Source organism: Aquila chrysaetos, chromosome 5, assembly GCF_900496995.4.
Source record: "Aquila chrysaetos chrysaetos chromosome 5, bAquChr1.4, whole genome shotgun sequence".
In the NCBI taxonomy this organism is placed as follows: domain Eukaryota; kingdom Metazoa; phylum Chordata; class Aves; order Accipitriformes; family Accipitridae; genus Aquila; species Aquila chrysaetos.
Genome location: NC_044008.1, coordinates 10,990,855 through 11,006,881, shown reverse-complemented (window position 1 = coordinate 11,006,881; position 16,027 = coordinate 10,990,855). Strand labels below are relative to the sequence as shown.

The window sequence follows — 16,027 nt, the reverse complement described above, 5'->3', positions numbered from 1 at the left end:
TAAATTACTGTTGAATTAGAAGCTCCCCTCTACAACAACAAAAAAAACTTTGTACCTCATACAGTCTGTATTTGCCTATCATATATTTGTTTAATGACTTTGGACTAAAATACACTTAAAATACTTCAGGTTTAAAAAAACAAACAGGTTCATTTTATTACTCTGCAGATATTGTAGGAATGTTCCATTGTAGTTATTGAAGAACTACTTGATTTTAAGCAGTCTTTGAATGAGTCATTTTGCAGTTGATCCCTGGTTTGCAGGTTATCTATTTGGTCATTAAGAAAGCCTTGAATAAGTTCTATCGAAATACACACCATTAAGTGTCAGTATATGAAATCTGGATCTGGTACACCAGAAATCTAAAATTTCAGGTATTGGTGAAATCTCTTAAATTTGGATACAGCTGATCCCAAATCACTACAAGATTAAATATAGAGCTAGACACACAAGAAGCATGAGTTTCTTACCACATAGGTAACTAGAACGGCCAGTATCTCTGAGGTATACTGCTGACATTTCCTGTTTGTTAATTTTCAGGAAAAATCCCAGCTAGGAAATAATTCCTGCCCGGTGAAAGGCTGCACCAGTTATTGAAGTTGCACAGCATAAAAAGCCCAGGATCAGCCAGCGATTTCTCCTTTTGCAACGAAACAATGTCCTAGCAATAGAAAACATCCATCTCTCATATCTCAGAAACATCTCTTTGCATAGGGTATCTTTACCATAGCTTTTGGGTTCAAAGAATAACTTTTAGCTAATACCTCACTTTCAATTCTCAGTGGCAGATGCTTCAGCAATCTCTCCAGGTAGTGAAAGTTATTACTAGGTTTTCACTGCCAGAGACAAAGTATGTCCTTTGCAGCTTTACCAAAGTTATCTACAAAATCCGCCTGTCATGTTAGTCTTACACTGGAGTTGCAGTTTGAATAATTGGCTATAGAAAAAAAGTCTTATTAAGTCAAAATCATAAAAGCTGTTAAGTCAGATAACCAAAATAAGAATTCATCTGCATTTTAAGCACATGTAAGCATAATTCTGCCCTTGTATATCTATTTCATATCCTCAGTGAAACATTTTTCCAGCAGAAAAAATAATGGTTGATTTTGTAACTGAAGACAGGATCACAATGAAGATGTATAAGGAAAACAATTTAAGGCCATAAGGCAATTTCAATATCTTGCATTTCCTAGTTTTCAAGTGTTTAGCTTTACAATCAGATAACTTACTTTTAACTTAGAATTTTTAAAGAGTGATCAGCGCTTTATTCTACAAACAGATTATTCCCACGAAGAGTAATGGGACAATTCTAGAGTAGAATACTATTCACTAAATAGAAATAGAGCCCCAGGTAATTAGATATGTGGAACAAAATACTTAATCACCGATGTTTAAGCTGTGCTTGCAAAGCTGAAAGCATTACTACTGAATACATAAAGTGTTTGCAGAAGCATGGATATCTACAAGAATTACTGAGCATTTTTGTGCAAAACTACCTTGCAGGCCATAAAAGTATTTTAGTCTATAAATAAATGGAGTTATGAAAGGAAAAATCACTATCAGCAAAATATCTGCAAGCAAAGTATTGTTCAATACATCCACTACAGTATTCTTTACGGCCATTTGTTAATTGTATCTCTCACCATCCATGCGAGGAAGTGATGGATGTTTTAAATCCTAGTTTTGCAGACTGGGAGAGTGCATCTATACTAGGAACATCTACATAGCAGTTGAGCAATGATACTGGCTGAGTGCTTCTAATAGCAAAACAGCTATCACTTCAGAATTTCACCTCATGTCCCCATAAAGTACCAATATCATCTTTCAGTGTAAACCCAGCTTCACTAGAAAAAAAATATAAAGTTTGTTTGTAAATTTCTTGCTGATTTTAAACCTAATTACCTGACAAATAAAGATTTCATACCAGAAGATGAACAAATTAGTCGGTTGTGCCTAATGAGGGGTTAAAATAAATTACTTCTATCATTCCTACCATTCCAAATTGCAGTGCTGAGCTCTAGAATTAATTGCTTAAGAAACAAACAAAAACCACAAAAAAGTAAATTTGTGAAAGGCACTTACAATTATCCTGCACATTGCTAGACTTTGCAGTATTTTGAAAAGTAAAGTATTTCTTCCTTACAATTCCATACTTATATAAAATTGTGTTTGTTCCTAATCTGGGGGAACATTTTTCGATGCCTTCCGGCACATTAAGAAGTTCTTTTTTACATGGACACTTGCTCAGTGGGGCACGGACGATGAATTGGTGTCAGAGCTTATCATTTAAAAGGAAGACAAATGACCACATCTGATATCACGCATGGTTTCTTTCTGATATCTTGCTATTTCTCTCTGTATAGCCTAATACGATCATGTATTACATTTTAATTTATATAATTTTTACAATCAGGCCTTGACAGTGATGACTCATTCTGTTGCAATGAAACCTGTATGTGTTTAATCAGAAATTATTTTATGTGGATTCATCCTTGCACTCGGGATTTAAAAGATACAGGACTGATATTCATTTTGCTGAAATTACACTGGTGCAAAGAAGGATGAAATTGGGTACCTAATCATTTCCAAAGACATTTAGAGTATATCCTTAGCCATACTCTTAGTCATGCAATAAACCAATTAATCCTTCATGTATTTCTAATCAGTCAAAAGTGACTATAAGGACCAGATTCTGCTTTCAGTTACCGCAAAGCTTTTCCCCATGCGCATAGTATAGTGAAATCTCCTTAAGAGATGTTCCTGCACGTATTAGTGATCCTCTCCCAGCTTATATATCTACCCACATAATCTAAAATACATTCACAAGAGATAAAAGTCTAATCCAAGAAGACGCTAAGGCAAGAAAAGTGGCTTGGTAAATAACAAAAAAATTAGTAAAGACTACACTTCTGTTGTTACTGTTTGTGGCAAGCCAAAATATTTGCAATGAAAACTATGTTACTCCTGCTTGAAATCTTAACAGCCCTGGTGATTATCAGGTAATTAGTGATTCCTAATGATCATCTTAGGCATGCTACTAGTCCATAAATGGAAACAAGTTGATGCTGGACCACCTAAATAGTACTAATTATGTACTTTTATGACCACCTTTCTTACAGAAGCAGGACATCTTGCAATATGCAATACATTTATTCAAGCAGGATGACAATTGCGGTGTCATTCCCATTTTAGAAATGGGAACAGAAGGAATAAAACCAGCAGTAGCCAGTACTGCAAAAGAAGCGGGTAGCAGATCAGGTAATGAACTCAGGTGTCATGAGCCCTTGGCTAGTATTGTACCCACCTATTGCCTCTGTTTTAATTAGAAAGTACAAAATATTCACAGTACAAATTTCAGATAAACTGGGCATCTACAGCTCCAAGTGATTTTTCAACAGTGAGAACAACGATTTGCAATGTGGCAAAGGAGTGCAACTAGCATGCAGCATTGGCATGAGTCAGATATGCTGGCTTCTTTTCACGATACTGTCTGCAGATTTTTGCTGACTCCTGTTAGTTTCTAAAAATGCTGTTAAGCTTATGTTTTACAATCTGTGTACATCCAAGAAGTACAGATCGTGGGGATTAACTTCTTCTAACTCCCCAGATCTCAAGTTACCAAAAGAAGCAGATATGTTGGTACCTTTTCTGCAAAGATTCTATTGAAAAAAAGCTTTGAGAACCAGGTAAACCAGAGGTATTATCCATCCAGGAAAGGTCTGGTCATGCAAGTTTCTGAGGTAAGGTGGGAATATAGCAAACACACATCTTAATAAACAAGGCTTAACAGCTTAACAACACTTTTCAACTACAGAGGGCTTTAGAGGCATTAGCTAACAAATTAATCTTGACAATAAACCCTTGCTTGACTAAACGGTAAGATACTGCAGTTTCCTACTTTACTGAGAGAAATTAGTGTGGAAAACTAAGGTACAAAACTTAAGAAATAATGCAAGGCAGATAAAGGGAGGCAAATAATAATAGAGAGAGAGACGTATAATGATAAAAGAGCTCAGTCAAGATACACACAATTCAGGATGTACAACATAGAAAACAAAATCAGAATATTTCTGATTAAATAAAAGTAAATTAAAAAAGCTTGTTACCGCTTCAATTTCTATTCTTTTTTTTTCTTTTTTTTTAAATCTGTGCCACTGAATTCATTTATGAGAAAAGTCTCAGATCAAGAAATACTCGCTGCATTGGGAAATACACACACAGCTAACCATCCTAATGAAGAATAACTTTCCACAGAAGATGATGGTGCAAGAAAGCTCATTGCTTACTTCACTCAATTTCCATCTTCTCTCACCACACATTACTACATGTAAGTCTCTTCACTTTAACTTGTCTTTCTTTGAAAAAAAATCTAATGGACTTGTTACATCCATATATAAAAAGAATAAAATTACATATGAGGCTAACACAAAATATGGACATTCAATAATCTCTGCAGGAATTATTCTAAATACTTACTTAAGAACAGTATACAATGTATTATATTTTATTCTAATTAAATCTACTAAAAGAAAACAGCCATATACTGTAAAAAAGCAACACCTGCATTAACATCTGCATGAGAAACCACCACTTTTCTGGATTAAACTCATAAAACAGAGTATCAACATATCTCATAGGGCAGAGCACCCCCCATGTAAAGAGTATTGCCTCCAAGTATAGGGCTGTATTTAGGATCCAGAAGACCTCTACCAAATAGACTATTCAAATCCACGTTGGGGGAAAATTATTACTGTGAGGGTTCATTCGGTCATTTACAAAATAAACCATTTTTCCCACTAGTCCACCTCAGAATATCATAAATCAAAACTTGCCTTTTAATAGACTGTTGAACTTGTCCCTCAAATGGGACATTGGATCTACATGTGCAGGAGTAAGTTATTCACCTGTAAGAGTCGGGGAAGGAATAGTAAAAACACTAACTTTGTAATTCATACTTCCAGTCATTTCTTTTTCACTACTTTCCTCCTTCCTGTGGTATCGATAAACACGACTTTTCCAGCACAGACTGCAAAATGTTTCACTTAATAATCTTCGACAGAACAGCCCCTGTGGCTCAGTTTCCTCCTATGGAAAAGGTTTGAATTTCTAATCAAAAGTCAACACAAGCCTGGTGTGGCAAATTACTACTTGTTCCAAGAACGAAGAAAACTTCCCTTTTACTGGTTTGTTTAAGACTACTTTAGCACAGAAAGAAAAACGCAGCATGGTATTAAAAGTGACAGTTGAGAAAAATGGCATGCCTTGATTTAGGCCTTACTCCTGCCACCCTTACCCAGAGAACTTTTATAACTTTATTTTCATGCTTAGTTGAAAGAAGATTTAGTCCATGGTTAGCAAAATATAATAAAAATCCCAGTAAAGATAAGGGAGGGAGAGATTGTATCGCTGGGGAAGGTTTTAAGCTTTCAGACCAGTCTAGTGGGGAGCTGTACATGGGAAATAGGAGCACTTGAGTTAGAAAATTATTTGGATGAACCGAGTCTAGCTTTTCTCCTTTAAATAAAAATTAACATAATTTATCATCTGATTGCTACAAAAACTAGACTGTGGACTCAGCAACTCCTTCGTGTTCTTATTTACTTCACAAATCAGGTCAAAAGTGAATCAGAATTTATTATAATGGATAAATTTGAGAGTCTTTGCTCGTAGGCTTCGACTGAAGCTCTATATGCATGAGGGCTGAAAAAAGGACCACTGATCCAATATATAAACCTCCATGTTAAAGATAATGATTGCTGTGCAAAAAATTATTCTTAGCCCATATGATCCATAGGACACATTCTTTAAAAAAAATACTCTTCTTTCTGCATTCCTGACTCAACATTCCTGGCTCTGGAGAAACAGAGGAAATTTCAAAAATGAAAAATGCTTAAGTCACTATGTAGAAAATCTGTTACAAAGTCAGACTACTGTTCTTCTCCTAACCAACTCTCAAATGAGAGGGAGTGAGAATGTAATTTTAAAAGAGGGTGAAAGATCCAAAAAAACATTTTTTATAAGAGTCAGCAATATTATAACTTCACATTCATATTCTATGGGTACTTCAGGCCTGCCTCAGATTAAAAAAAAAAGTCTGATTTTGAATTACTGTAATTAACTGCAAAAGCTTGCTGATTTGTTGATGCAAAATAATGTCAATCTTTTTAATAAACTTGTTAGAATCTTTGTAAATAAATAGCAAAAATTATACAAGGAACAGAAATTCGGCTCCTTGTCATTGTTTTGCTGTTGGCACGCAGAGAAAGGTGTTGTAAGGAGGGACACAAGCAAAAAAACACGTCCTTCTAACATCACTAGTGTAACATTACCAAACTGTGAGCCATATTCTTGTCACAGTGTGCTTGTGAAAGAGGGAGTATATTTTACATTTTACCCTGAAAACTTATTAAGTCTGGGAGGAAGGAAGGTGTGAAACGTTGAATTTGCTTAAAAGCAGAGTAGGTCAAAAAATAGTTTGGAAAGCACTGAAGAAGGAAAAGACAAATCCCTCCTGAGCTGAATAGCTGCATGCATACGCCATTAATCTTTAGCTATTAAAAAGTGCTGAGGTATATTTTGAAAATCTTCACTCTTACACTGAACTTTTTTTCTGAGAATATCAATGGAACTTTTTAATTTCAGGGTACAAGCAGCACAGTCTGGCCCTAAATTGAGAGTAACAAACCCATGAATATCACTGAAGTATAAATGCAGTTGAGAGTGATTTCACTACCAGTGTTACATATTTGCACCTTAAATGTGAGCCACTCCTGCATCACCACTGTGTGCATTACACAGTACTGCCTGGCAAAAATCATATTCAGCAAACAATATTGATTCCAGTTCTCTTTTACTATTGGAAATCAGGAGGGAAAGAAGAATCACAACACTCTGTAATAGCAATGAGCAATTTGCTGCAGTAAGCAATGGCACAACTGATGCAAAATCCGGCTCTTGGTCTGTTCCTACAGAACAGAGCATTGCCCAATATATATTTGAGAAAAGTTGAGTGCGATCAAGCAGTTTAATAGATGCGACAAGAGAGGTAAATCAGAGCTGTAATCTTAAATGCAAATCATTTAAATATTCATTGATACCTGTCTCGCAGCAGCTGTAGATGAAATGAAAAGAATGGGCTAAGAGTGATCTAAGACACAACGCACAGGCACTGCCCAGGGGTGGGGGCAGAAATGCAATTATTAATTTGTACTTTTTAAGTTCTGTGTATTTTCAAGGTGCTAGATATGTTTTACTGGGACACCGAGGACACTGGGCTGTCATATTTTCTATCGAGAAGTCCAACTCAGCAATTGTAAAAGACATAAATAAAGTATGGCATCTGGCTTTACCAAGTTATAGATATGGTCCAACAATTTTATTCCAGCCTTGTGTTCTGGTAAATCTTTTCTTCTGTTAAAGCAGATATTTTAACAAGGCACTAGAAAACAACATTTTCTGCAGTCCATAATATCAGCTTTTGTCACTGAGGTCTTTACAAGCACTCTAAGCACAACGTGCATCCCAAGCATACAGGGATCAAAAGATCGTGTATTGCTGCAAAGAAGCACAAAACAGTCTGGGGCCTAATTCTGCTTCTACTATGGTCAACAACAGAGAGAATGAGCCATTTGTCTCTTAAACTACTAAAATGCTCCTAAACTGCAACCCCTGTCTCGCAGAGGTTTAAGTCAAACATTGGTCTAGAAGATAATACTACCTTGGGTAAAGGATTCTCGCAGAAGGGAAGAAAGAATAAAGGCATGAGCATGTCAGATCACAGTTATCAGTGGACAACTATGGTCTGTTTTGTTTCTTTGTTACAAAAGATTAAAGTAACAATAATTTGATCGTGCTTCCATCAATTTAAAATGCTCTGCTAGATAAATATTTTTTAAGATCTGTACAACAGGCCTTCTATTTAACAATGAATACATTTCAGACTAATGTGCTGCCAAGCTCCAGCTCTCTTTCTAGCAGCTGAATTCTTGGATAAAATCATTTTGCAGGGTATGAGCAATGCAGTTCTGAAAATAGCATCACTGCAAAATGAAAGATGGCAAGAACCTCTACAATGCTGATTTATTTCAATGAAATTTCGTCTCATGATTGGTATCTATTTTGATGTTTTCAGCTGAATTTTCATACTTAATAAAATGTAAATCTATAGAATTCATTAACTTTGAGGCCCCAGCATAAATGTCTAAGAGGGGAAACAGAAAAAGAAAAAAAAAAAATAGCATTTACATCATAAAATATGTAAAACAGAAAAATGCTTTGTGGATCCAAATAATTTGCATTTATCACCACCACATGTACAGAGACACTCACAAAAGAAACCAACACCAATCAACAAGCTGTTTTGCACTCATCTTTAAGTATGTTTCTACTAGAAGAATGGATTGGAGCGATACTTTTTAAAATATCGGTGAGTTTATACATCTCGCGTAATGCTCAGCATTCAGACATGTGCTGCTGAGAAAACACTAAGAGGTGATATTGCACTTCCCTGATTCTAAGTAGATTGCATCTTTTGGCTTTCTTTCCAATTCACTGATACAAAGGTACACTTCAGCAGATTTTTTTTTTCCTAATAATGAAGATTTTTAAATAGATTGGAAAATACTTTTCAAATGAGAAGGAGCCTGATATTTTGTAATCCATTAATGCAGCTGTCTTTTCTAATTAACATCAGCAATAAAATTGGCATTCTTCTGTCACAGACTTTATGCTAAAAATGAGATTATATGTATATGAGATGTGTCAAAATCCCTGAGTCTGACAGTAGAAACAGATGAAAAGGACACATCATAAATATCTTCTATCTACATTCGGTCACTGATTTGATATAAAAAGCGACACTGTGTACCAAGTCCCGTTACATTCACAGCAAGACCTACACTTGTTAGGTCCATGCGCAGAAACCAAAAATACGAATGTCCCAGTTGTGCAAGCCCTAATTCATATGACTCATATAGACTTCCCTGAGTTGTCCTAATGACACCGAAACAGTAAGGATGATTCATACAAATAAAAAACGGGAATACACAACTTCTTTTCTAAAAATTTCCTGCCAGCATACATATATAGATATGTTCATATGTATATTATTTTTATCCTCTTTATATTATTTTTATGCTCAGGTGGTTTACACCAATTTATCTCAGTATCAGATCCATCTTGAATATAATGTGTAATTTAACCTCTACATACAGAACAGGTGACTGTGGAGGAAAAAAGGATACAAGGTAAAGGAAAGAGAGAAAAGGAGTGGGGGTGGAAAATGAGAGAATATAAAATAAAAACAGACATTAAGCTATATCCAGAATGATGTAATTACGGAAACAGTACCATTCATATTGAAAGGCTTCATCCATGGGTTTATCAAAATTAAAATATCTGTTTTGTTTTGTTGGTTGCTTTTTCTTTCTTAATCAGTACAGACAGGTTTATCATCAGAAAGCAGTAGGTACATCTTTATATCGTACATTACTCACTATCAGTAAAAATATCAACACTGATAAGACATATGGTGTCAAAAGTATACTTAAGAATTAAAACATATTTTTAAACTCAAGACTATCAGTTTTGATGCAATATAGAAAAAAAACCAGAGAGCGAGCCCTATGCTACCTTTATCAGGAAACATACAAACTACATTTACTTAATAGTATTTTTTTTTCTTAAGTCTGTATAGGTGCAGATGATAAATAAATATATATGGCTACAAAGAAAGAAATGCTTTGCATACTGTGTTAGCAGTAGTGTGGTTATAGTGACAGGAGTAGCATATGCAACAATATTCTCATGTAAGTGCAAAATATCTGCTGTGCTGTGTGTATAATTGAAGTACTTGGAGTTGCTATGTTAAAAGTAAGAGCATGATATCCTGTACCAACACGTAATAGATCCCTAATACATGATACAATGAAAATGATACTTTTTAATGAAACCTAATATATATCGATCAGTAGCTAAGCCTTATAGCTAAAGATCAAGACATAACTACTGCTATACTTAAATAGTTCATTAAAGAAAAGTCTTCAATATTTGCAGTGAAATATTCCAACAGAGGAAGCAACAAATGCCATTATACCACCTGCTCAAATTTGCAATGAAAAATTAAGGCTCCCATTTCATACAGCACAATCCTTCACTTGAGATTCTCCATACATTGCTGGGTAAATATATCAGAGCCTTTTTGCCTTGTCAGAGAAGTAAAATGAATCAAATGACTGAGATTCTATGAGACAGGCATTGCTTAAACCTTCAGCACTTTCTGCTAAAAATCTTTCGTACTTGTATACAACTGTATTGGTGATAAGGACTTCTGAATGTTTTAGTAAAAGCACATGTTAAAATATTTACTGATGCAGAAGAAAGAGATGACTGAAGGAAAAGTGATTGTACAATAATGAGTTGCTGATGAAATCATGAACTACATAGCCCTGAATATGCACATTTTTCCCCACAACAGCTGGGAAATACTGCTTCCTCAGACCAACTTTTTAACTAAGAGAAAAAGAGACTGAAAATAATGGGGAGAAAGAAGGTAGCTAAGAACATAATATCAGAAAACCTTCAGTGCTTCAATTATTAATACCCTTTCTTTCCTTTATTCTCTTCTCCTGTGTTTTTTTCCCTATTTTTAATATTCTTAAAATATAAAATCTTTCACATTAAGGGCATTTGCATCACTTCTTTTTGTTCTTCCCCATTTGTAATCTATAGTAAGAAACGAAACCGCTGTCAACTCTTAAAAAAGAATCCAAAAATTGTTTTCTCTTTCACCTGTTACATCATTACTTTTTGCAAAGCAGCTCTCCCTGCATCAACCTGTTGTGCTGTCTTCTAAATGAACTAAGCCTTATTTGCACTTTGATTTAATTTCAAAGGAGAAACATTACTATGAAGGATGGACATGTGCTATGGATTGTTTCTACAATATTTCAATGGAATAATAATGAGAAAAAAGAAAGCCAAGAGCAAGTAGATTGTGTAGAACATGGAAATGCTGTTGACTAACATCATATTCTGAATTACTTAATCATAGGTATAGTTATAATTAAAGTTATATAATATGTTTCCCCTTTGACAATTTTTATTATCATGACTGGGAGTAAAGGTAAATACTGAAGAGAATTGGCAAACATGGAGAGAGAGGGACAAAAACAGTTTTAAGGAAATATCACATAACGTTATGCTAAAAAGTGATCTAGACTTCTATTTGAAATTATACAATATTCTTTTTATACAGTATTCTTTTAATTTCACTAGGTTCCATATTTCTTTCTCTTTTAAAACTAGAAAAATCTACGTAGAGGATAAATTGTAATTGGTTGTGTATGACAACCTTATCAGCTCAATAAGAAACAGTAAATACAGGAGCTCAAACACATGAAAAGCACTGACTTACAAAGCCCCGGCTTTGTATTTTGTCACTCTTGCTTCTACATGGCACATCTTTATAAACTGCAACACGAGAATATTTTAAAAGATAATTTTCCCTTCAATGAAAGGCTATATTTATTCAAGTTAGAAGATATTAAGTGGTTATTTTACACTTGTCTTTGTATTCCTTTCTTTCATTTAACAGTGCGAGCATCCCTTTGAGTCTTTCATAATGGAACGGATACTCGGAACTGAGTCCTATTATATCAACCTACCAGCAGTACGAATTGGTGAAAATGCATTGCTGGTAATTGCTGTAAACTCATCCTCCTGCACAGGATGAACGAGGGCAATAAATTCTACCCAGACTTAAACAATGGGGAAGACTACCGTTAGCACTGTTTTTCTTATGTAAAATGGATTAAAGTGAGTCATCCACTTAAAAGTTACCTACTGGTAGCTTTAACCCAGATACAGGGACTAAGGGAAGTGCTTCCAAAAAAAAAAAAAAAAAAAAAAAAATATATATATATATAAAAATAATAAGGTGAGGAAGAAAGAAGAAAAAGGAAGAAAACACGGTCATTAGTCTATAGTGCTTTGTTGTGGGTTTTGTTTGGTGTTGTTTTTTTTTTCCAATCTGTAGGCAAATCTCAAATCTGATGTATTGGCTTATTTTTGCCTTTCTTTCATGGCATGCTTTCATTATGTGATCTTTGCACTGCTCTGGGCGACACTTTCATGCTAATAAGTACGCGGTGCTTTGAAGATTTCTATCTTACGGCCACGCAAAACAGAAAGCCGCCTGCACCGAGAGCATCCACCAGCTCTCGCGAAGGTGATTTTTTGAGAAGTAACGATTTGCAAGGCCAACGCTGAAGAAAACAGTTCTTTACTTGTGTTGCTTTAAGCACGCCAAAACCCCTCCGGTGTGGCACACGCGTGCGCACAGCCGACAGCCCACCGACAACCGCGGACAGAAAACAAACCCTGCAACTGTCAAAATAGTCGCGGTGTGCGCTGGAACGCCTCCAGGTAGGAGTGAGCTCAAGCACAGCCTCAAAACTCACAGCCGCGCTCGCCTGCCTGCCGCAGAAAGGCAAGAAAATCCGCCTTCGGCGTGAATTTCAATAAAATTGCGAAAGTTTGGGGGTTTGTTGGTTTGGTTTTTTTTAAATAGCGTTCAAACTCCAGCCAGGCTGGAACAACCTTTGTGGGAGGAGGGGGCGGGCTCAGTGTAACTCGAAACTTTCCTCTCGGCCGGCCGGACCGCCGGGGGTCCCTTGAGAGCCGGGGTGGGCTCCGCCGCGGGGTGGGCTCCGCCGCGGGGTGGGCTTCGCCGCGGGGTGGGCTCCGCCGCGGGGCGGGCCGGCGCAGCCCTGCCCTCGCCGCCGGGCCGCTCTCCCCCCCGCGCCCGGCGACCGCCCCGGGGGCACCCTCTGCCGCCGATCGCTCTTCCCCCGAGCGCCAGCAGCCGAAAGCCTGCAGTTTTACCTCACCGCCACTTTTCCGCCCGGACTTACTTTATTCCCCTTTGTATTTTCGCCGCCGCCGCGCTCGCCCCGGCGCTGAGGTGAGCCGCCCCCCCCCCCCCCCCCCCGACCCCGAACCCCCGCCCCGGCCCCCCGGACCCCGCGGGGACTTACGTGGTGGCAGAAGGGAAAGGTCCCTCCGAGGAGTGGTTCATCACCAGGGACTGGAAAAGTGTCAGGCTAAAGACTAGCAGCCAGCCAGCAGCCATCTTCCTGATCGAAGATCGATCCCCCTTCCCCAAGTCGGCGAGGCGGCAATAATAATAAATTCAATTATTGTCTGTGTGGTGGCGTGGGGGGGGCCTGTTGTTTTTTAAAGCCTCCTCCGCTCCAACCCCCCCCCCCCACCCGCCCCCTCGCAGGAGGCGCAGCCCAGAGATGTGCGGAGAAGCGGGAGCGCGGCCGAGGGTGGGCAGGAGGAGGAGAAACGATGGAGATCTGTGGGTGGAGAGGGGGAAGAGGAGAAAGAGAGGAGAGAGAGAGAGAGAGAGAGAGAGATACTCTACTCTCTGCTACTCCAGCAGCAGCTCCAGCTTCATCTGATCCGCCGCCATCAGGGCTACTTTTGTAACAGATCTCCGCTCACTCCGTGCGTGTGTGTGTCTCCTTCCCTGATTTATTCCCCTGATTGCGGAGCAGAAAGAGGAGGAGGAGGAGGAGGTGGAGAGAGGGGCAGGCGGGGTGGGGGCTCCTGAAGGGAGAGGAGGAAAGAAGGGGAGAGAGTTGGGAGACTGGCAGATCGCTGCCGGCTCCTGCCTTCCCTGCCGGCAGCGGGGGAAAGTCGGGGCGGGGAGCGGGGGAGGGCGCCGGGCCCTGTGGCGGCCGCGCTCCTTACAAGGCAGCCCAGGAACTCCCCGGGCCGGGCCGGGCCGGGCCGAGCCGGGCCTCCCCGGGGGGGCTGCGTGCCGCACCTCCCGCCGCCCGGACGCTATTTTTAAAAACGCTTCGTGCCTTATTTTAATCCCCCCCCCCCCCCCCCGCGCCGCTCCTCCCCTTGAAGCAGCAGCCGCGCGCAGCCCGTGTGCCACCAGCCTGGGCTGCATTTTTAAATGTGGATTCATCTATGTCTAAATAAATGTCGCCCTGCCCGCTGTTGGCTGTAGAAGCGCTCCTCGGCGCGGAGGGGCGAGCGCGCCGCCGCCCCGCGCCCGCGGAGGGTTGCCCCGCGCCCGCGGAGCGGAGCCGGCCCGGCCCGGCCCGGCCCGGCCCGGCGGAGCAGCGCGTCCGCCGCCGCCCGCCGCACGGTCCCGTCCCCGGCGGGTCCCCGAAGCGGTTCTGGGAAGCGGGTCCCCGGGGACAGGGCTGGGAGCCCGCAGGCTTCATTCCTCCCCCCCCCCCGCCTCCAGCCGCGTCTCTAACCTCGACGTTAATTTCGGATTCCTTTGAAAATTCAGAGGACAAATTCCCTCTCCCCTCCTTTATTTTACCCACGTTCATGTATACCAGTCTCTGTGGCAACTATACCTTCTCTGTACAAATGGAGAAAGTAAGCCGGGGAAGTATTTCTTGGCTTATTTGCTAAAGCAGTTAAAAGTTCAGTGACAGTTTTTGTTTTCTTTTCAATCTGCAGGTTGATGGTTTTGTTTGTTTGTTTCTCTTTATTTTTGTACATTTATGTATTTTTATTTAATTAATTGAATATCATTATGTAACTCTAGTTATATTTTTATGTATTTAATTAGCCCAACAGGTGAAAATGAAAGAGCAGACCCAGTATTCATGTTCTTTTCACATCCTTTGTAGTTAAGGGTCCCATCATCTTGAAGGTATTAACTCACAACGATTTCTATAAACCAGAAGAGTGCTCATCTCTATTTTAGAGTGGCAAAAGGACCAAAGCTGAGATCCACAGATGAAGAATTGAGTGTTCACATTGCTCAGGCTCCAAGCCAGCACGATATTTCAGTTGCAATCTGTAAAGCATGCAGTCACTCATCTACATTGTTTCTGGATTGGAGCTGGCGCTTTGGAGCTGGTGGGAAGAACTCCCAGTTGTCTTCACCTATCCACCTACCTGTAAGTACGTAGGATTCAGGGTTTGGATGCAAGTCTCAAATAGCAGTTTCTAAAATGATACTGCAGCCTGTAGACTCAAACAGTCTGAAGAGTATCTGCAGCCCAGCTTTTGCAGGTCTCCATAGGCTTTACGGTTTTGCCACATCAAGTGGCAACAACACTTCAGATACTCAGCTATAACTGCTCATCTGAGCACCTCCGCTTTCCTACAGGGATGTAGAGGCACTGATGGCCTCTGCTGCAAGGTGCGACCGACAGGTAACTGCAGAGTCATGGGCATGTGATGCAGAGGTCCTGCTTCACATAGGATGTATCAAGATGAGATCCAGGGTGGAGAGAAGACGTTGGGGAGTAGAGTAAAGGTTTGGAGAAATGCAGAGGGGAAAGAGGCTGGAAATATGGAGTAGTTCAGGTTGCACGAGGCCATGGCAGATTTTCTTCTTAGAGTGTGATTTAAGGCATCTCCTCGCTCTTGGGGCCCCACACTGTTTAAGGGTATCATTAGCCAGTATCAGGAGGACATCAATTCAGTTACGAACAGGAATATTCAAAAAAGCCCTGCTGGTTCTGCTCCTTGATAGGACTCTGAAGGTCAGCATGAGTTCATGCCTAAACTCTGCTGAGAGCCACAGAATAGATGTTCTTCTGTTAGTTGTGCCCCAAAACACCTACAGCCTCGCAGTGGGCAACACAGTGGTGGATTAACGCTCCGGCAACACCCCTTCAGCATAAAGGATGGAAATGCTCCACCGGGCTCCTTCCCTACCTGAAGGATCCAGCATTCGCCCATGTCATCTCTGCTCAACAGGAAAGTGCTTGTGTTCAATTCCCAGCCGTTCTTTCCCCAGAGGCCCGCACACTGCTCACCGAGCCGTGGGCACTGAGCTGGGAAAGAGGTGCTCTCTAGTCCCACTGAAGTGGGAAAGGATGCGCGCGTTAGTCAGGGCAAGAGAGGATGCAGATGACTGTGCAAACCCACATGGGAAATGGTTTCAATAGGTGAGACGTACTGTTGCAATATAACGTACAGGAGACAAAGAAAGATCTAAGAATGATAATGTAAAATAATAAACAGAAAATATAGGGTTACA

General features: G+C 39.9%; 1 protein-coding gene across 16 annotated transcripts in view; it reads right to left on the bottom strand.

Annotated features, from left to right (window-relative positions):
• CACNA2D1 (calcium voltage-gated channel auxiliary subunit alpha2delta 1) overlaps positions 1-13,865 on the bottom strand; it is a 436,639-nt gene extending 422,774 nt beyond the window's left edge. For 5 of the 16 annotated variants that reach the window (XM_030013891.1, XM_041123531.1, XM_041123533.1 and 2 more), the window contains exon 1: positions 13,035-13,863. In XM_030013891.1, the coding sequence (XP_029869751.1) occupies positions 13,035-13,129 (95 nt within the window). In that variant the 5' untranslated portion in view covers positions 13,130-13,863. Of the gene's footprint in view, positions 1-13,034 lie in introns of all 16 variants that reach the window. The other 11 variants (XM_041123534.1, XM_041123535.1, XM_041123536.1 and 8 more) reach the window with 5 other exon arrangements.
• Between the last annotated feature and the right edge of the window lie 2,162 nt (positions 13,866-16,027).